The 23,142-nt window shown below is 35.9% G+C and overlaps 1 protein-coding gene across 3 annotated transcripts in view; it reads left to right on the forward strand.

The window, feature by feature from the left end:
- Positions 1 to 9,206: 9,206 nt before the first annotated feature.
- LOC134536008 (protein bric-a-brac 2-like) overlaps positions 9,207 to 23,142 on the forward strand; it is a 28,714-nt gene continuing 14,778 nt past the window's right edge. The window contains exons 1-3 of one of the 3 annotated variants that reach the window (XM_063375499.1): positions 9,207 to 9,632; positions 18,467 to 18,751; positions 20,100 to 20,249. In XM_063375499.1, coding sequence (XP_063231569.1) covers positions 9,387 to 9,632; positions 18,467 to 18,751; positions 20,100 to 20,249 — 681 coding nt within the window. In that variant the 5' untranslated portion in view covers positions 9,207 to 9,386. Of the gene's footprint in view, positions 12,264 to 18,466; positions 18,752 to 20,099; positions 20,250 to 23,142 lie in introns of all 3 variants that reach the window. The other 2 variants (XM_063375502.1, XM_063375500.1) reach the window with 2 other exon arrangements.

The raw sequence follows: 23,142 nt of genomic DNA on the forward strand, positions 1-23,142 counted from the left end.
CAGTAAGTTTTAAAAATCCGTCAGAAAATTTTGGTTGATAGGCTAGCCACTAAAACCGTAGTATTTTTCTAAACAGTTTATATATATTTTCTTTCTTTTAATATTAGTAAGTTACACCTTTCAACAGACACTCGGAGAGCGAATTAAGTGTTTTGAGTAAATCAGGTTGAATAACCTTTTTTGAAATTGTTTTTTGTTTTTACTTGATAATATGGTTTATAAGACATTGATTGACTTCCTATTAATAAATAAACACCAAAGCCATAAAATAATACGGACAAAAAAATAAGTTCCTTCACCTGTAAGTTTTTAAAAAAAACCTCCGATTTCTCACAGGAATGTGAAGTGCGCCTGAAATAGAAAGAAACTACAGTAGCTGTAGACATGCAGATTTATCATCCATTCGCGATAGTTCGAGGCAGTTTCGACCACATGAGTTATAAAGTCTAACATGTCCCTGCATCGCGGCATTCCCAATGCGAACAACTCAGGACGAGGAGAAGGGCGGGGGGGGAAAAAAAGAAGAAAAAGAAAACCTGACGGCGCAGTAAAAAAAAAAAAAAGTTTGAGCATCGCAGGTCGTAACCTCGGGTGGGAGGGGGGGCTGCAATGTCGGGGTTACGTCCCGGACCGAGGGTTTTAGCGCAACGCGACGACGCCAATAAACTGTGTTCGCTGCCGGAGGAAGGGAGGGGAAGTAGAAGGGTGATGGAAGGGGGGATGGAAGGGGAGAGATGATGGCGCTTCCGTGTCCGCGTGATGGTCGCGAAGCCGCTTCCTTCCGAGACCTCGCAGTGCCGCCAACTTGCGCGGCGGCAATGACGCGGGCAATAGAGCCGCCGCTCATGGCTGCCAACAGACGTACGGCCCACGCTTCCTGAACAATTCAGCAAGTTGTCCCGAGCACCGACGCGATACGCTCATACACCTGCAGAGACGTAAAGTGCATTCAAAGCTACCTACTCACCGCCCTCGGGAATAGTTTCAACGCCGCTTACGAGTGGTTTAAGATTTTGTATGAGGACGGCAATTGCGTGTGTCGATCGGTAATTGTTAGAGCCGATCACGGGCGTAGCCAGGGGGGGGGGGGGGTTTATGGGTATAACCCCCCCCCCTTTATCACCAAATCTTTAATTAATTTCTTATTCACCACTCAAACAAATTTAATATTAAAATTAATAAAAATTTTACCATTACAATATTTAAATTTAAGTACCGAAAACTGCTAAAATAGCACTATTTTACACCTTAAAATCCAAATTTTCCCGGGGGAGGACCCCCCCACCCCCCGCTTTAATACGGTGGGCCATGCTTCTTAACACCCCCCATACACAAATCCTGGCTACGCCACTGGAGCCGACATATCCGTTGGCAGAGTTGGTTGAAGCGCCAGCCAAACCTCGGTACAAGGAATTTTGGGTTCGAATCTCGGGTAGGGTACGGAATTTAGCTTGCAGGCTACAATTTCTTCCTGTTTCACCCTCCCCCCCCCCCTCTTTCCCCCACCAATTCATCAAGCACCATCTCAATTATCAAACACTTTAAAAGGCGGGTGCGTTAAAAAAATTTAAATAAAAATATTTTTAATAAATTAAAGTTTCTAAGTATGTAATTTATTCAAAAAAGATTAAAAACAGCACGGTTTTCATTGATGTGGTTTGTAGGTTTCTACAGTACTCAGAAAAAAAAGTCCTTTTTAATAGTAAACTTTTCGATGTTTTAAAATTTTTGAGATATTTATAATACAAATACAAATAATTAAAAACCAATCAAAGTCTTGATTTATTAATACTTCAACATAGTAGTAGGTACTGTTATATAAATAAAATTGGACGTGTGTGTGCCTATTATTCTCTGTGTAGCTAAAACTACACATCGCAGACGAATGGTGTGTGTAGTAGAAGCCGCAATTCTCCCATCGTACGCTATAGTGGTTGCGCGTCGAGCTATAAGGGTGTGGAAGATATTGAAAGCACATGCTTCAGTTGATTTTTCATAAGAAAAAGTGCACGAATAAAGGGAAAAAAAATTATAAAGTGAATAGTGAATTGTGAAAAGTAAAATAATAAATATATAAAAAATAATGCCAAAGCGTAAGAAAGAATTTTCCATCATTTAGGACTATCTATGTGTAAGTAGAGGGAATGGCTTCTGAGACAATATAAGGCGAAATGTGACGTACATGCTTCGGTTGATTTTTCGTAAGAAAATGTGTACGAATAAAATCTATTTGTGTAGGCATCAGACAACAAAACATCTAGGTAATTAAGTGTATAAGAATGCATCGTAATAAAATTATTTAGTATATGTAAGATATTTGTGTATGCTTAGTATGTAAGATATGTATGTACAAAAAATAACAAACAAAAGAAAAGTGTTTTAACACATGTCTTTTATACAAAAATCCATTAGATATAAATAATTATATGTACGTCCAAAAAAAACAGCGAAACAGTTAGTTTCGTTGTATACCTATGTAGCTATAAATTGAAATAATTATATATTTGGTTTTATGAATAAAAATATTTTAAAACATTGCATTGTAAGAACTTTGTCAGAATTATTATCTCGAAGCTATATCTTTACGAACACATTTTTAAGTAAACTTATTGTAAGTAAACTTATGTTAGTTATAAATGACAATGTGCTTGGGAACATTTTGGATTAACTTGTACTTAAAACTAATTGTTATTAAAAAAAATGCTAAAAAGATCATTTATATTATTTTGTGCTTTGTCTTATGTATAGCAAATATAATATATTTAAAGGTTTAATGATTAATGTGCATTAATATATTTTTAATTGACTTTAAACATACACAAATAATGGGAGAAATTATTATATGTAGATTAAATAAGTTACTTAAATAAAAATTTCGTCTAAGAGTTTAAGTGGGTTAGTCTGCGAAACATTCCTGATTTTTTTTATTTCTGTATATATATATATATATATATATATATATATATATATATATATATATATATAACTTGAAACGGTATATGTAATCTTTTTATACTCATTTTCAAATCAATAAATATTTACAGGATTTTATGAGCGAGATATTAAATTGTTGTGGACATTGATTCAACTCTAATTTTTTTCTGGCCTAAAAAACTAGCTGGTTAAATACGAAGGCATAGACTTAAAAATTGATGATACAGAAACAAAATTGCAAATGAAATGGTGAGGCACCATTAGCAATCAATGCACGCGAACACATTAATGGTCACATTTATGCCCTGTCATATTCCGATAGCCTTATCTATCTTTATAGTCAATTGGATTCAACAAGTTGGGACATGTATTATAGTTCAGTTAAAGTTTAAAATAAACACTCATTATAGATTATCAGATTATATTTGGATAATAAATACGCATTTTCAATATAGCGGATGTGATATCATAATTCAAAATGGTGAAAAGTACTAGAAAACATAATTGCGGAATAAAAAATAGTGTTAAGTTTTATAATCCAAGATGAGGAAATCCAAGAATGGAGGAATGTTCTAGAAAACAAAGAGGTGGAATCAAAAATTGCGATAGTTCTAGAATACAAGATGGCGGTGTGACATCATATTCAAATATGGAGGAATCCAAAATTGCAGCCAGGGTAAATGTCATCCAAGATATCCCAGGGTAAAGATCAAGGTCATCTAAGATGGTCACCATGATGTCACATCCAAAAGATGGACCCCAATCATCATTCCTGCAGAACATACATTTGTATACTACAGTTAAGAAATAATATAAAAATTATTTAGCTGAACTAGCAAAACCATTGTAGATAGGTATTTAAATTCTGGTTGGTTTTAAAATGTTGTTTTAAATACTTTATTTTTCAAATTTTTCGGTTTAGTCCTCCCAAAACCCTATTTCCTCTGTGGTTGTTCCATACCCTCCAGACTCCCTGGTAAAGCCCCTCTCCAAAATATTAGTGCCCCACGTTAGTAAATGGCCAGAGGCCTTGCAAAGTTTAAGTAAGACCTCCACTGCATGTAGTAAAGGGCATGCAAGCATTACCAGAATCAACTGTAAGCCTCTCGTGCGTGACCTGTCGGTGGTAAGTAGTACAAAGATCGTGATAGTTCTTCCCCTTCCTGCCATGTAGCGACTGCCACTAGAGCCATCGGCTACAGGTAGGTCATTAGTCTTAGCGTCCACGTGTGCCACCTGCCAGCAGTCTTGGGAACCATTGGGTGGTGCAGCTCTGGTCTTTTTTGTTGGTCCCTAATACCTAATTAATTATGGCCAATCAGAGGCTACTATCTCCTCCCATCTCCTCGGCATAGCTCCGCCCCTTTCCCCTTTCGGCACCATGGAAGGCACTTTAACTATATGAGATCCAGCTGGCTCGCGGCAGTTACCTTCCAGTGCGCGAACGAACTAGTCACCGACTCTCACTCCGCGACACGGAATTCTTGGAGACCGATCACTGCCTGTGGCGAGATGTAGTCGCTTTCGTGTGGGAATGCTATTGCCTTGTTGTCTTGTTTGCTTTTCGGTCTCGTAACGATTTAGCAATGCCTCTCTGGAGTAGTACTTCATTTCGGTCCCGCGCACCTGCCTTGACCGTGCTCACTTGATCTTATATTCACTACTAACCACCAAATGTGTGAGTCCAACTGTAAACCCTCTCCCCCCCAACTCATCTTCTTGGAGAGGCCGGCAGTCTTGCGTGTTTACCGATGCCGGAGATCTCACAACATATGTCGGACAGCACCTCAACTTGGTGTCGCCTGCCGGCTTGGTCGGCCTTCACTGTGCAGTTTTTGCATCATAAAACTCACAGCTGACAAGGAGACAATTTTATAAGAAAAACTAGAGAAACTAAGCAATAGGACATTCTAGTACCTATGTATTTGGTTAAGTTAATATTATAAAATAAAGAATTAAAGTCACTGTGGCTAGCCGACAGTTTTATTAAATATAATGGTACCAGCTCTTCATAAATTTCACTTTGTAACTCCTGTGTATAATGTCAAGTTTAATTTTATGAATTTTCTATTCAAGATAATTTAAACTCATATAATGTACTTGCTGTAATACTGCTGCAAGTAGAAAAGAATACCAATAATAATCAATAATTAAATAAACCAGGGTTCAAATCTAAACATTTGGTTGTTGTCACTTACATAATTACCTCTCCTAGTGGGTTACCTCTAAAGAACTTTATTCCTGTACTGTATTTTCTCTTAAAATAGCACAATAGATCAAGTCAGTTTGTCTAAGATCCACGGAAACTCTGCAGCTAATGCTTGTAGGAGTAAGCCAAATTTATTTGTCACTCACACTGCCCTAGCTCTAGGTTTTCTGCACACTTCTGTGCACATGCTTCCAGGCCTTGTTTGTTATCAACGATAAGTTATGACGCCTTCTGCCTTCTGCCGAGGTGATGTTGAGGGTGTGGAGTTGCTTCTGGGCGCCAACTAGCAATAATAGCTACGTGCTAGTGCGCAGCCGAGACTCTTGACTCAGGGCGTGACGTCGCCACGTGGCCGGCAGGCAGTAAGGGTCGTTCCGTCAGAGTTACCCCCGGCTGTTTTAGCCACCAGGGGCGCTATGCTACGGGCGTTGTAACAAATACGCGGAGGCTCAATTTAAAGTGATTTATCGTCAGGCACGCTATACATGCGCTGCGTCGTGCATGACCCGCTTACTGGGAGCCGCGCTCTACAGGACACGTTTCTGATGGGCTGAAAACTCACGCAGTTCCAGTAGAGATGGCAAGGGCGGAGGTCGAAAGGCTCCGCGGGAGACTCGCGACTAGTCTCCTTGGAGGGCGGTGATTAACTGGCGATGGCTGTGACGTCCGCACGACTCCCCAGCCTCGCTCCCGCGAAAACGTGTCGTGTGCAAAAGTAATCCCGGGCCATGCACGCCGCCTGATCGCGCTAAAGTCCAGAATTACAATTAATATTTAAACATAGCCATTACTTAATTAATATTGTTTTTAAGAGTGCTGAATGTTAATTTCAAAGTCCAGGTAATCAGGTCACCTAACAGTACCCCCGTGGTCGACTTTCGCGCGGGCTACAGTCGATTAGGCAGGGCAGCTTATGTTCGAGGCATTGCACCACCCTGCACCCAGGTGCGTTCACGTCGCACACGCTCGGGGCGAGGCGGCGATGCGCCATAGTGGTCTGTGCGGATTCGAGGAGCACTAATGGTTGGCGTCAGTTAGAATTAATTACACTCAGAGTGGAGAGTTACATTTTATTGTACTCTTATTTTATGTAATGTATATTAGTCTTGTGTTTGGGTGTCACGACCTTAACATCTACACCAATTCCTTTGACAACATGCTCCAACAAGTTTTTCCCCAGGTATAGATATCCATTGGGACATTTTAACAGACAGTGACAGTTTATCGAAGGAAGGTGGCATGAGCAGTGTACAGCCTATCACATCGAATGTAAGACAATACTGGCCTACCACCCTCGGGCCAACCCGACTGAGCGACGAAATCAAGAATCGAAGGTTAAATTACAGCTCCTACTCAGAGATGACCATGCAAAGTGATACTATCAGCTGTGCAAAGCTCTCTTCTGCACCTACCAATAGACAAATGTGGCCACCAGCATGACTGGGGGAAATGGCCCAGGGCTACAACCTTCCCCTGCTGGACGAGTGGATAGTGCATGGTGTGATGAATGAGGATGAGGACCCAGAGAAAAGGCAAAGAAGACAAAATCATAGATGGTTGCTGCCTGCGATCATCAATCACATCATCAACAAACTCAGCTACCCCCCAGAGCTAAAGACCAGCTAGTACATATTTGTGAGGACACACTCCTTCTTCAATGTGCAGTGGAATTACTGCGCAGAACTGAGTCAATGATGGACAGGACCACATACCATACTGTGTGAGCTGAGTCGTAGTATGTACATGGTACGGATTCATAGCAGAAGGCTGCGGAAAACGTCAGGTTCACAGTGATCCTGTAATTACTAGGACGAAATGAACTGCAGCCCACCAGCGAGGAGGCCAGTAGATTAGCAGTAGAAGAGCTGATTATGACACAACGTGCCATGTGCATTTTGTTAGGCATGACTTCTACCCTAAGGATGCTGATGCAACCACAGGATGTGACCGACAGTCCAGCAGATACTCTTAAGAAGTGCAGCTGCGGGAGACAAGCAGAAACACATCAACTGGATGTGATAACCAACCCAGAAGCAGGTGTATCAGATTCAGCACTGGAAGGCGAAATGGGTGCAACACTACAAATGATACAGCACCTGTTCAGCACATCCTTAACACTGGGTGCCTGTATGCAGTTGCTGGATCAGCAAGTAGTAATACAGCCCCATTTCAAGGAGACACTGACATGGACTTCTGCAGAAGCGCAGATCCAGGACATGACCGATACCCTGGAGGTGGAAGTGGCCCTCTTTGTGCTAAAGCTGGACAAACCAGCAGATACAGAGTTCTGGATGCATGTGGAGGAGCTGGATGATGGCCTGTGGTTCCGACAGCATAGGCATGGCCTCATGACTATGTCATGGGGATATCTCTGGTGAAACATCAGGGACAATGAGGTAACATTGAGGTAACTCACCACCCAGGACGACAGGCTCATGCGGATCCCCATCCACCCGAATGGTCAGCTCACTGCTACCCTGGTCGACACAGGAGCCACCCACATGTTCGTGTCACAAAGCCTAGTGTTGAGCTATGCTCGGAACATACAATTGTTAGCCAGTACGAGCAACTGGGTGTGAATGTGATAGGCAAGGCACCCCACCCCATTAGTGAGCCTACTGAATTCGACATCTAGACCATAATTAACCCTTAGCTTATCATAATGTGCTGCAGTTGCTCCTGCAGGAGATGTAAATTGTCTTCGCCTTGGCCAAACCATTAAGGTGCACATCGGTGATAGAGCACCACATCTCTACTACATATGATCAGCCTGTTTGCGAACATCTCTTAGCATATAGATTTAGAGAGCAAAAAATTATCCGACAGCAAATGTATGAATGTTGCATAATGTTGTAATCAAGCCTTTTGAAAGCATATACAATTAGAATGCCCATATTGTGCTGCCCCTAAAAAAGAGATGGTACCATGCACTTTTGCATGGATTTCTATCTGCTGAGCAGCATAATGGTGAGTTCGCCAACTCCACAGATCAGTATCGAGAAGGTAATTGCTAGCTTTGGCAACGCCCGTGTTTACCCACCCTGGGCTTGCGTTTTAACTACTGGCAAATACCAAACTACCCGCAAGACTGGAGAAGAGCTCATTTTCAGTCTCTGAAGGGAGATGCTTCCAATTATGTGACATGCCCTTCGGGCCCAAGTGCACACCTACCAATGATGGTATGTGTGCTCGAAGGATACCATGGCCATTTTGGCCACCTTGGCCAGCTTACCTGGACGATGATATTGTATACTCAGAGATTTGTCAGTGATCCTGGGGTGGTTGGAGACACATCACCTGACCTGTGACACCCGTAAATTCCACATAGGACTGGGTGAAGTCGAATTCCTGGGACATGTGGTGAACACAGATGGAAATCGGCCCCTTCCTTTGCACCTAGAGAAAAACGCGGTAGTGGAATCACCAAATGCATGGAATTTTTTGACTGGCCAAATGGCTTAGAAATAATATCCCGAACTATTCAACCATTTCAGCTTCCTTGACAGACTTTCTGTCACTGTATCAGTGATACAGGTGGACCCCAGAAGCATAGAGTACTCTCGATGGCCTGAAGATGACTTTCGCTCACTGTTATCCCTTGTCACACATTGATTCTGAGCCGATTGTCTATGTTCAAATGGACGTTAGTGACAAGACGGAAGCAGTGCTTTACGAGGTAGACTAATGTTTAGTCTTCTCAGAGACATTTATTTTGACAAGGTGTGTAAAAGTCTGAACAAGTATTATTTTTTAACTCGAATTATGTTTAAAAATAATAATAATTTTTATTTTTAATTAAATATGTGGTTATAAAGTATAATATTGTAAAATAATTAAAACACAGCACTATTAAAATTTTGAAGTACACATTTTTTATCCCGTAAACTTGCCATATATAATTAATTTTGTTAAATTGTTCGCTAACTGATGTGTTTACATTTTAATTTATTATTTGTTGAAGAAAATTTTTGTCATGATTGTGGGTTGGTTTGATTTTGGATAAACAATAAACGCAGTACGTGTGAAACAAGCATAACCGGTCGATTTTAATTATTCGAGTTTCGATTTCGATAAATTAGTTCCTGCTTTTGTACTGCAAGGAGTGATGCTGTTGGAATAATTACTGTTCGGCGGATCTTGAATTGTATACTTTTTATTTTCTATTAGGTACTGGTTGTTTATTATAAATCATATTTATTTAAACTAATTAAAATTAGTTTAAGAAAGCAGTTATATTTCTAAAATGTCTAGAAATTTGATAGCCCCGAGATCAGCTCGCAGTGGTGTTTGGCAGTATTTTGGATTCGAAGCATCTGAAAATGGAGAAATTAAGGATAAGCGTCATGTGTGGTGCCGCCGTTGTGATACGCAATTAATTTTTTCTGGAAATACCACAAATTTGTCTACACACATGTTAAAGTGCCCGTCGCGTGAATCCGAACTATCCACATCAGTTAAAATGGAACCGTTAGAACGTGATGTAGAAGAGGTAAAGTATTGTGGCAATCCTTCGATGTATTTCCAGAGTTTTTATGTCTTAAAACAACGGTATTGTACCAGACAAGCATTAGGCCGATTTAAAAGTAGTTTTTGTGTTCGTAGATAAACTTATCATTGTTGCACGCTCCTTTCTTCAGTAGTACGTGGTGTATAGTTCATTAAATACACTAATTATGTGTATGAATATGTAAACAGACGTACGTTAGTCTTAAGAGTGATATTTTTCTGATTATAATTCTGTTACATACACATTCCATTGAGAGTATTCCATGACATAAAGTATGAATATATATATTTTTTTAGAATTTAAATATTTTACGAAAATAAACATATTGAATTTAATATTCAAGAGCACTTAACCTTAATTTATTTTTAAAAATGTATAGTTAAAAGTCTTTTACTACTAATGTTTGACTCTAGCAATGGTCTTGATCAGCATAATTAAGTACCTACTGCAATGGGATGGTCGTTGGTTGTGCTGCTCTCAATTATAAAATTTAATTGTTACTCATGACGTCACTCTGGCATGCTGTAACACTACAGTTGAGATGGCTAACTTACGATGAAACTAGCAGATGCTTAAACAGCAGGTCAGCAAGTAGCTCGTGATCGTCGCCTTTCATGAAGTACGCCAATCAGATTTGTACTGGTTGTATGCAGGTGCATTGTAAGCTCTAGTTTCTCAATCCTTAAATTAAAAACATTGTGAATAATTATATAGGTAAATTCTGTGTTGCATATCACATTTTCACAGTTATGTATGAAAACTGTGCATTACATGTACTAGATATACTTCTATAACTGCTCTGCCAATAAAAATCTCACACTCCATGTGCCTTGTATTATTTTTTAACAGACTGCATAGGTCTGATGTATTCGTGATACTTTTTCATATCTGGCTTCCTTTTTAGTCAATACAGGGGCGCATTGAAACAAGGTAAAACATAAATTTGAAAATCCATTTTTTACATCCTTATTTTTTTTAATCACAGTGTAAAATCACATTGCAATATTTATATTATTTAATTAGCTACGGCAGCATTTTTTATAGTAGCTTGTTTATATGACATGATTTTCACCATGTTGAATTCTTGCAACTTGCATGTCTTTAAAATTAGAAAATGTGTTATTTTTTGTTCCCAACTATTTTCCAAATCATGCTATAAAACATAACTGCAATTCTGTATGTAGTTTACAGTTTTTTTGGACAACCAGTACATTCTGTTAGCTAATATTTGTACTGTTGTTTACTATTTATATTCAATTATGACAACTGTATGAGTATTTGTGCCATAGGATAACATAGGTATCTGATAAGTTGTGCTAACTTTTGTTATGTGAACTTAAAATGATTTATTACATTTTATTCAAATAATTCTTTTAATTTATTTTACACAATACCTACTTTGGTTTTGTGAAAACAAAGTTATCACTGTGAATGGGTTACTTCTACTTCATTTTAAACTATTATACCTATTTATAATGTTAATATTATAGTGTTAAATATTCCCTTGAAATGGAAAACCAATTAACGTGGGAAACTGTCTTGTTCCCTGCCGTAACCTACAGATATTAAAATCCCTATCTTTTTAAAAGCAATCTCAGCTACGCCACACTCCTAAGGATCTATAGAGAATCACAGGATCAAGTTGATGCTATTATCAATTGAACAGTAGGGCGGCAACAACAGAACCAGGGAAAACCGTCTTGGCTATGCTATTAAAGAAAAACACAAATTTATGTCACAATATTTACATTACAGATGATGTTTACAATAATTTTATACTATCATGTTGTGATAAATGTTAGTAAATTGTACCTAACCTAACCATTCAAATAGTCATTTCTGCCGAACTACTTTGGAGTATCGCAATGCTGTTCCACACAGTGATTAGGAAAAAGTAATACATTTTCATATTTACGTTTGCCTTTGTTTCAACGTGCCCCCGTGCTCAATGTCTACCTTCTTTTTGACACAAATGTAAAGCTTAATTTAAAATCTACTGGGATTAAAACAAAAACATAAAACTTCAGTTAAAACCTATTTATATAGCCATGGTTTGTTACAATCTATCATCTGCCCAGGCCAACTGTAGCTATCCAGTACTAACACCCTGTTAGATATCAGCTCCTGTGTGGGCCATACAGAAAAGAAAGCAAATGAAGTGTGAAGAATGTTGTGTTTCTTTTATTGGTATGAGGTGAAGTTGGAATATCGGTAGTCATGTGTTAAGTTGTTTTCAGTGTGGTGGGTGCATATACAGTCTGTATTTGACTAAATCATATTGTGTGTATTGTAGGTGGAGTTGTGGTGATCATGTGGTATCTAAAATACATGATAATTTTTTGGGATATTTTGTGTGTATCATTTAAGAGATGGAAAGTGTAAAAAACATTTGAATTGGTGTGTTTCGTGCTATGATAAAAATATATTATGGTGGTTGTAAGTAGTTGCTTTTTCGAAAAAGAGGATCCAACCAATGCAGTAATTTTCTTTTGACAAGTACATGTGGTTTTTCCTTAGGGGCATTGTAATATTACAAGCAATTACAATGTGTGCACATGCAGAGGACACATTTGGGTGACTTCGTGCAATTTCAGGAATTTTGTCCTATAAATGGTTTGTATTTATTTTGTGAAAAAATTTTAAGTAAATCACTATTCATTTATATTTTATTTTTTAAAGGTTTCTATCAAGGCTGTAGCCAGGATTTTGTAGGTGGTGGTCCAGTTTAACCATCATATCATAGTTTTTATATGTTTTCTTTATAAGTAAATTTTAAAAGCAAATCAGATGTCACACTAAAATCTCAGGGAATAGTAGACTTTTAGAACTCTGCACTGTGGAAATTTTACTATAATTTTTACTGGAAATAGGTTCTCCTTCAGAATTACCAATAAATCATTAATATTTGTGATTTTATTTTAATGTAGGGAAAAGTGCAGTTCATTATCAGAAAAATAATGATTATAATATGTAAATTTATTAGTTGTGGTGAGTGGTAAATTAATCATGGAAGTTTGTAGGCAGTGGAGTTATTTAGGTTATAGTATATTGGAGTGGGTTTCACAAACAAAGGTATATGCCTATCAGAGCGAATTAGTGTATATTCCGATACACGGATATTTTGGTGTTGATCATAATTTGGTGGTGATATAGTTGGAATTAAATTAATTCCTACAAGTAATTATGGGGCACCAGCTACTTCATATACCTAGACTAAAATAATCAAATTAGTGTATTCTCATCGGTCCTCGATAAATCTACAAAGTTTGAATGAAATCTGGCCTTTTAAAGTGGGTCAAAATCGCACCCAAAGGAGTCGGTTACAAACATACAAACATACAGTTGAAGCTAATATAAAGCGTGTAGAAAAGTTGTTACAGAGATAAAATATTTCAGTGTTTATAGTTTCAAAAAATACCAAAATGCAATAAACTAAACCATGTAAAGAAATTTTCTTATGAAGTGATTTTTTTGTTTGTATTTGTATTATTTATGATTCTTACTCAAAACCCTAATTACTTTTTCTTAAGAATATGGAGGTAGTAATTATGTAATCACTATCGATTCAATATTATTGAATTGATATTGATATCACCAATATGATTGAATCAATAAGTAATCCCAGAAAATTTTATTAAGGTATAATTTTATTTTGGGAACTATTAGTAGTGTAAATAACTAAAGTTTTTATGTGAGACTATTCATACCTAACCGTTTGTACTGAACCGATTGAGTCATTTAACAAAGTATATAATTTCTCTCATGTTTTCCTTGCAATTACATTATTTTGGCACTAAACATAAATTAGCATACGAATGAGAAGCTTAATGAAACGGGATTCAGTATGAAGAGGCATATGTTTTCTTTGTTTAAAGAAATTATTCCCAATGCTTTATTCTTTGGCTAGTCTAGGAGAATAGGGTAGTTATGAAATGTAACGTATAATATTAACAGACAAAAAGTTTTTATGCCAACAATTAATAATCTGTTCTTTCTGTGTGGCACGTGATATTTGTTGTGGTTTACTACCTCAGCTGTCTTTTAAGTATTGTTTCATACTGATGCAGCACTAATCATACATGCCTGTAGTGAACAGACTAACATGTGACATATAAGTACTGTTAGAAGCACCGATTTCATTCAGATATTGTGTAAATCTTAAGTTACATGTTAATAATTATTGTATACCAATTTTATTGCATTGAGTATGTTTAATTTATTTTATTAATTTTTTATAAATTTTTTTAGTGTTTGTTCAGTGTAATTCTTTTTATTTGTAGTTTCACTTATCTGGAAAAAAATTTCTAATTCCAAACTTGGTGGATTAAAGACCTTCTACATTGTACAAGGACTTAGGCTGCTTCCATAAGCCAAGAAATACTAGTTTATAAATTATAATTTATGACAGTACATCAGGGGTGGCCCTTGTATACAAAAACTACAGCTGCAGAACCTGAAAAAAACATTAACAATTTTAATGGTACAAAAAAAATGATTATGTAATTTTCTTTTTATGTTAAATTAATATAGTACAAAAGCTTAGAATTATGGATTCTGTTTTATTATTTAATTATTATTTATCCATGCTATAGTAGTTAAAAATGAAAATATATTTTTCTGTGGTGACTAGGTACCTAAGTGTTTGTCAACCATAGTGCAACATAGTAACACTATCCGTGCAGTGGACTTGAAAGCGGTTTCTCTGTGCACACCTACCAAACGCTTGCTCTTCCTCTGAGCACAGTGGAGGGGATTTCATGTCGCCGCCATTGTGCATGGGAGATCGGAAGATTTAATAGTAAAGTGTGGGGGCTGGGTTAAAAAAAGCTCTTCTAAGGTTATTTTATTGTGATCTGCTATATAAAAACTTAAATATTTTTTTATTGATTGTTTAAAGGTCGGTAAATACGTGATTTAAAATGTTATTTGTATCAATGAATTAAATAATTTTCTGTAGAATGTCGCTAATTCCAACTAATTGGGATAAGACCAGTGGATTGGTGAAAATTTGGATTACCCGTCTATTCACTGTCTAATTTTTATAAACCTAAATAGGGCAGAAAATCATAAATAAATTCCAGTACAATATTATGTTACATAATACTGTATACTCATATGTATTGTGCAAATAACAGTACTGTACAGTATGTTATGCACATGAAAATTTTGTGTGGTGGTTTTAATTAGTCTATGCTCTTACAATATGACTCGCACGGTAGGCAGTGCAGCGGTCAAGGCATGACTCGTTCTTTTGGCTATTTTTTAAACACTACTACTTCTCTCTTTATTGTTTATGTATTCAGTTTAGCACTGAGCTGTGATGTGTCATCTAGTGAAGTGCATATCAGTGTGTCTTTGCTCTTAACTTCTGCTGTGCTGGGTTTAGTTTTTAAAATTTCAGAAAAGAGAAAACATAGCTAGGTGGTGTTAAAAGACAAACTCAAAGTATTGAAACACCTTAATAAATATGAAATTGGAACCAAATTCGTGTCCGAATTCGGTGTTGGAAAGTGACCATTAGTGAATGTAAGACAAATCTAGACAAAATAGAGAAGTCTTGTGTACATCATCTGAAAAGACAAATGTGGAACAGCATACATCTAAAGGGTCAGATTATAAAAACTTTCTAGGAAAGACAGCGGCACCCCTATTTGTGGCCTTTTATTCGGGAAAAAGCCAGGCAGTTGAATAAAGAGTTGTTAACCGTATTTTACTGCAAGTAATGGATGATTTGAACTGTGAAAAGGAGGCATGATGAAATATGTCTTATTTCAATTACTGGCGAGTCACAGTCGTCAGATCATCTGGCCACATTAGTCTATGTTTTTCCGACATTATTTCAAACGGAAACTACTTGCCACAAGAAGTGTACAACTGCGACGAGACTGGAATTAATTTTAAGCAATTGCAAAAAAAAAACCTTTTCTGCAAAGACAGAACTTAATGCAGCTGTTCTCTAGATGAGCAAGGAGCACATGACAAGTGGAGTACAGATGCAGTTGGGAATGACAATTTATTGTTAATGGTTTGCAAATCAAAAAATGCCATATTTTTTTAAAAACATAAATGTCAATTTGCTTCCTGTGTTCTACACTCATAAAAAAAAGCATGAGTGAACAGTGAATTATTCAAGGGCTGATTTCATAATTTGTTTGTCCTTGTAGTAACAAAATCCAACAAAGAAAATTGTTTACCACAGAGGACATTCCTTGTTTTTGATAACACCCCAGCACACAGTCCAAAGGATGAACTTGTCAATGAAGATATCAAAGCTGTTTTTCTGCCACCTGATGTTACTCCACTGCTGCAACCAATGGAACAGCAGGTGCTTCGAAACGTAAAATATGCATATTAAAAAAGCCTTCTTGGACGTCTGATTGAGAATGATGAAATTTCTTTAAGCATACTCCAAATCCTAAAAAACGTTTAATATCAGAGATGTGATATACTGGGTGGTCGAAGCATGGACAAATTTTAAACAGCAGTTAATCACAAAATCATGGACAAAGTTCATTGGGAGCACCGAACAAATTATTGAACTACCTACCTGACGTTCTACATCTTATGCAACAAATTCCAGGGTGTAAAGGGACAAAAGAATCTGACTTGGGCAAGTGTTCAATATTGATACAGAATACCATCAAGTTGACAGGTGAGGAAATTGTTTCTCTTGTTACACAGATATCTGATTAACTTATAAAGAAAGGGGTTGATGTTTAATAAAAATTCAAAACTTCCTTAGTATAAAATTTGTTCAAATTTATTGTAAACAGTCTTAATATTATCTTAAACCTTGGTCCAAAAAAAATTTTTATGTGACCATGTATTAATGCAAGGGATGAAAAATAGTGTTTGGAGGTCAAAACCACATAACTAACTACCTTAGTAGGCATAATATGAAATTCATTTGAAGCTATTCAAAACTGGATGCATTGAATTAAAAACATTCAAAATAATATCTCTGCATGGAATATGAGAAAATGTTACAATCAATTATTTGTATTATTGGAGAACATATAGGATGTTTTGTACATTTTCTTAAAATGTTCCAGGAGTTTATAAAAGTTTCCAAACATTTCCAGAAGAACTAGGTACTTCGAAATCTACTTACGCCTGTAGGCTGTGCTGAAATGGATTTATGTTTCTAAAGAGTTGTAATTGAACGACACCATCTTTTCAGACCTTTTTTTTGTTAACAACTGTTTAGATCGTTTAATTAAAATTTCTGATCTTTTGAACATAAGACAAGTTTATATTATTCCTTGACAGCTACAAATAGTTTCTTCTGTGAAATAATAAGAGGTGTTTAGCATGGAATTATTATTTTTTTTTTTTTCAGAATGACAACAACTGTATGTAATAATACTCTCAACTGACACTAATTTATGGTCTTCAAAAAAATTCAACAAACAGTAAAATTAAAAATATATGTATTAAAATCTTATTACATTTAAATATGGTGTACAAAATAAGATTTTTAATGTTAATGAGCAAGCTAGTATGAAGCTGACAACAGTGGTTGCCATTTACTTTGTACTGCTATCCAAGCATGAAACAAGACTGTAGCTGTTATGTGATGGTATCAGTTACTGTAACAGTTGAAGCTAGTGAGGATCAGTGAGATTAGCTAAGCAGACTGCACTAAAAGAAAATAGAGGAAGCAATTACTATTTTTTTTTACTTCAAAGCAGGAAGGGGAAACAATTTGATGTTAGTGTTACATGTTAAAAATATCAATTCTTTCATTTGAAATAACACGATAAGTAATACTTATGTATGCAATTGAAAAATATGTACAATTACAATGCTAAGGTATGTGATTGATGTTTCCTTAAATTATCAGTGTTAGAAGATTTATTTATGTCATATATATACATATACACACACATTTATTATGCAGTTAAAATAACGCACAAAAAACACATTTTTCTTTGTTTATAGTTAGACTAAACTGCTAGGTTGATTGTTGTTTGATGATGTTTACAGTTAGTGACTGCTTTTCTGTGGTTTCAGCTGGTATTCTGTGTTGTGATTGACACTGCCAGCAAGATTAAACAAACCAGTAAATGGTCATAAGCTTTTAACAGAAGTTTTGACCATCAAAAATCAAAGTTAGGCCTGTGTGGTTCTATTTATAGTTATTTTTGGTCACTGATTTTGAAAGATACTTTCGTGTAGAATGTTTACATAAAAAAAATCATGAAGACAAGACTATAGTGGATAAAATTTTTTTTGTATATTAGTTGGGAAAATATTATGAATTATTGAAGGTTTTTTTTTATGAAATGACATTTACTTACTGTAAAATAAAACATAGTTACATCTAAATCAAAATATCTTTGATATAGATGACTTAGCTATAAAAAGACTATGGATTTTAAAATTCTATCATAGAATATAATTTCCAGGAGTTTATTTATTGTTTGCATATTTATATAGGTCTACAATAATATTCATATCTTTCATTAAATCTAAAATTGGTTATATTTATTTATTCTCCTTATGTTTTACTTCTTCGTCACACAAATTAATTAATTAAATTTACATATAATTTTTTAAGTTTATCATATTGAAGTACTTACAAGTCTGTTTCAAATGTTTTGTCATGTTACTAATCTTTATGAGTTTAATTATAATTGTCTTTTTATTAAAACACTTATTTCTTTCATTTTAAAACATCACATGTAGTAAGAAACCCAAAATAAAAAATATTATGTACGAGAGAATGCAATATTACTTGCCCCCCATAGTATAAAGTCAGTGCCCACAACAGTATTTTTGTAAATGACTGTGGCATGTTTTGCTGGTGTGGACAGGAAATGGCGGAGTTCTGGACAGCCGAGGCGATGCTGGGCGACGAGGAGAAGTCGGAACAGACAGACGCGGGGTCGCAGGAGGGGGGCGAAAGGGCCGGGGACGTCGCCGACGACAACGGAGGCAACTGCGGGGACGACGCGGGCGGCGACGAAGGCAGTCACTTCTGCCTCAAGTGGAAGCACCACCAGAACAACCAGCGCCACATGTTCTCCCTGCTGCTCAACCAGGAGGCGTTCTGCGATGTGACGCTGGCGTGCGAGGGCCAGCTCATTGAGGCGCACAAGGTTCGTGGGGTGTCTGACCTGTCAGTGGGGTCTCTGCCCTGTCAGTGGGGTCTCTGCCCTGTCAGTGGGGTCTCTTCCCTACAGTGGGGTCTCTGCCCTGTCAGTGGGGTCTCTGCCCTGTCAGTGGGGTCTCTGCCCTGTTAGTGGGGTCTCTGTCCTTTCAGTGGGGTCTCTGCCCTACAGTGGGGTTTCTGGCCAGGATTTTATTTTTTATTTATTTGTTTAATATATTTAATAATCATCTCTACCTACAGCAGAGAGCCAAGGTGACAAACAACACAAAGACAAGAGTGAAAAACAAATTTGACAAATCATGAAATACCTACATACATACAAAATAACATGTCTAATTTTACAATAATTAACAACTACGAAGGATAACTACTGGACAGTAAACATAAGTATACAAACAAATACTAAGCAGTTTAAATGAGAAAAAGACTTAAATATTTCAAATTATACATACAAAAATGATATCAATTAACTGATTATTAAATATTTTAATATTATATGTTTTAATTTTTATTTATATATTTATTTATTTGATGAGATGTAGTAATAATATCTATAATTTAATATCTAAAGACGATCATTATTTAAGGAATGAACATTCACTTATTTTTATGATAGTTGAAAAATACTGTCAAGTTTGTTAAAATGATTTACTAGTCTGTGTAAAATTTTGTTATTTTGCTATAAGTACACAATGTATGATGATAGTCTCTATTAAAAGTAGGAACTTTGATTTGTGTTTGAAGCAGTTGCTTACAAACTTTGCATCTATAATGTTCCTTCTTATTACTACAGAGCTTAGTATAGTGTGTACACCCACTGCAGTATTACGGCCGACTTACCATTCGCAGAGAGATGGCCGATATGTTCAGGCTAAAACAAAATTGCCGCAGGAGCAGTGGACATTTAACTTAGGGTGCTCTCACGACAGACACGTACCGAATAGGAAGACATTCGTTCGTCTGAACCAGCGACTTCCTGAAACTGGGAGTTTCGTACCACGAAGGGTGATGTACACCAAACTGCATGTGGCCAACTCATAAACGTCTGAGCTGGGCTCGTCACTTGCTTCCAGGGGATCATTTGACCGCCAATTTTCTGTGATTGCTCGTTCATGCAGCCAGTGTAGTAGTCCCCTGAAACCTGCCAAATTAAAATTTGCACGCTACTGTTCGTGCTTGCAATTTTTGCAGGGCATCATTTCCGGACGTATGTTCATTCCACGTTCAGTCTATGCACAATACAGAACTTGAAGATTTTATTACAATACTGTGTTCCGTTTTGCCTACTGCAAAGTCACTGTGGTCATCACAGAGATGTGTTTTTTGAATCGCAGTTGGTGCTGGCATCGTGCAGCCCGTACTTCGAGATGGTGCTGATGCGCCACTACGAGAAGCACCCCATCATCATCCTGAAGGACGTCAAGTACGAGGACATGAAGGTCCTGCTGCAGTTCATGTACAAGGGAGAAGTGAACATAGAGCAGGTAACGGCGTGCTGTGCACATCTTCGCTACGGACAAGATTACCTGCAGGATGAATTGCGTTAAAACTAGGGGTGTGCGAACATTCGTAAATACGAATAGTTGCGAACTATTCGCATTCGTAAGTCAAATAGCAAAATTTAAAATTGTGAATACCGTATTGGCCCAAATATAAGGCGACCTGCAGTTTCAGGAGGCCAAACAAATGTAAAAATAATTTTGGTATAAATTAACGTGAAAATTCATTAGACATACATTTTGTGTTGATAAATCCTTTTTGCATTTATGTATACAGCATTTAACTTTCCGTTTCACTTAAGCTACGTATTGATATATTATATATAATTATGCAATTATATTTTTAAAATCATAAACAACCTTTTTTTTTTCTGAGTATATTACTCTGTTGAACATTGTCAGCTAAAAATTAAGGAATCGGAATCGGATTCGAAGAATCGACCCTTTAATTTAAGAATCGAAAATGGAATCGGAATCGGTATATTTTAGAAATCGGCCCAACACTAGTTTGAAGTACAATGAAATTAATTTCCCATGCTACTCATTTTTTTTATCCAAATTTTTCCATTGTCGTAACCAAAAGGAAAAACAATAGATAACAATTATTAAATATTATTATTAATGAAATAAGAATCCATGTCCTCTATAACTCTTAAAAATACTAAGTGAACTTTTTTTTTTTTTTTTTTGTGGTTTCATTCACAGAAAATATCTTGTATAAAATAAATATATAAAAACCCACCATTGTTCAGTGTGGTAACATATTAAAAAATATATATATATTACAACTATTCGCATTCTATTCGAAAATTTTACTATTCGATTCAAAAATATTTGACCATCAAAATCCACTGTTCGCACACCCCTAGTTAAAACTGAAATAAATCAGAATTACATGTCAGTGCACTGGGTCGTAAAGAAAAACTAAGGTGGCAAATCATTTTGACGAGCCCCTTCCCCAATTCCTGTTGTACATTAATTCAACCCAACAATTAAAAAAAAAAAAAAATAAGACTAAACATTACCATGACTAACTTTGTAAATGTAATCTGCACGTATGGCAGTACTTGTAAGGGTTCCAATGAATTATTTTAACAAACGGCTTGTAATTTTAATCCAATGAGGGTAAACTTGTGCAATAAAAAAATATCTAAACTCAAACCTGCCCCTCCCTCTGATGGTACAAAAAAAAGACCACAGAAAAGCAAGTTAATATGCCAAGAAGCACTGAAAAGCAACTAAAATCATGAAATTAATCAGCATTTTTTATCAAAATTTAACTCAAAACACAATAATGTAATTCTTTAATATTAAAGTCAATGTAATTTGTTTAGTGTTTGGACTGTACTAAATTAAGTACTAAATAAATTTTACTTTTTTTGAATTTGAAACTGTTCTTCGTAACTATTTTTTTACATTACAATTAGTTTATTATATTTTTAAAACACACAAATACTTGATGATTTATTTTTATTGATCCGAGTAGTTCTGTCTTAGACATGCTGATTACAAATTATTATAAGTGTGTCTTGTAACAGTGAAAATGACACTGCTTTGGTGAAATATGAAACATATCAGTGTCATATTTGTTGCATAAATTACTATCTTTATGACTAGGGACCCTGAAAAATGGTAAATAAAATTGATCAAAGCAATGATAAAGTAAGGCAAAAGAGGTGCAAAAAATCTGTACTAAAAAATAACAACTGTGTAAAAAATTTAACGTTACTTCAAAAATTCAGTATCAAATGTTCATTTTTGCCTTTGCCTTTACTTTTGAAACTTAAAGAACTTTAGGTAATTCTGAAGAAAAAGACTCCTTTACAAAAAAAAATCAATTAAAAATGCATTCTTTTACTTCCTTTTTTTTTCAATCATTCTCTAAGGGGGTGTTTTGATACTTAAAGAAATTTAACCGGTTTAGCAAGTTGTTGGGTTAGGTGTGTTAAATGTACTATGACATTGTGTGAATGGTTGGTTAGGTTGCTACATAAATAAAATTCTGTAAAATGGTGTGAACAAATGGTTAGCGTAGATACATCAAAAATATTTAAAAACAGTAAGAATGTTTGGTTAAGTTACGTAATTATATTTTAAATTGGTAATTTATAATGATCTTAATATTTATAATGTGGCTAACCATAAACCTAATCAACCAGCCACGCTATTGAAAGAATTTTATATGTCGCTAACTAACCTAGCCTAAAAACCATTTACACTATTTTTAAGTAGCATTCTGAATTTATAACCAAACATAATTACTCATTAAAATGGTAAACTTTTTGAAGTATCGCAGCCCTTTTTAGAGAATGTGTGAAAAATATGTCAGAAAATTATTAGGAAGCTTTTTTATTATTTTTGTTCAGGAAAGAGGCTTTTCTTCAGAGTTAAGATTAAATTTACACATGATCGATCATCTCTAAAACTTTCTTAACATTCTGCCAAAAAATTAAATATCTTACTGTTAAATCATTAACGCACTGTAGGTATTTAAAATTAAAAGCAATACATAACTCCCAACATTTGGCATAACTTACACAATGTGTAAAAATTAACAATCCAGTTTGGAGGGGAGGTTGAGCCTTAGGTGTTAGCAGGTGGTTATTAAGAAAGGTTTAGTATAATGTAATAATATGTGTGTGAGTTTATGTGTGAAATTTTTGGAGTTGCGAGGTTTTCCTTAGCCATTACGGTACGTAATTTAATTAGGGTATGCCATATAGGAATTATGATATGCTGAGTGAGCAAGCTAGAAATTTTATGCTGTATTTGCACAAGGGAGAAATTATTATGGTATGCCCTCCTGGCTACCAAATGCCTTCCCGCCTCTCCCCCGCCCTCCAAAGTAATCTTTGTTTCCTCTGCTGTCGGTGGCGAG

This window comes from Bacillus rossius, chromosome 10 (genome assembly GCF_032445375.1).
Source record: "Bacillus rossius redtenbacheri isolate Brsri chromosome 10, Brsri_v3, whole genome shotgun sequence".
NCBI classification, from domain to species: domain Eukaryota; kingdom Metazoa; phylum Arthropoda; class Insecta; order Phasmatodea; family Bacillidae; genus Bacillus; species Bacillus rossius.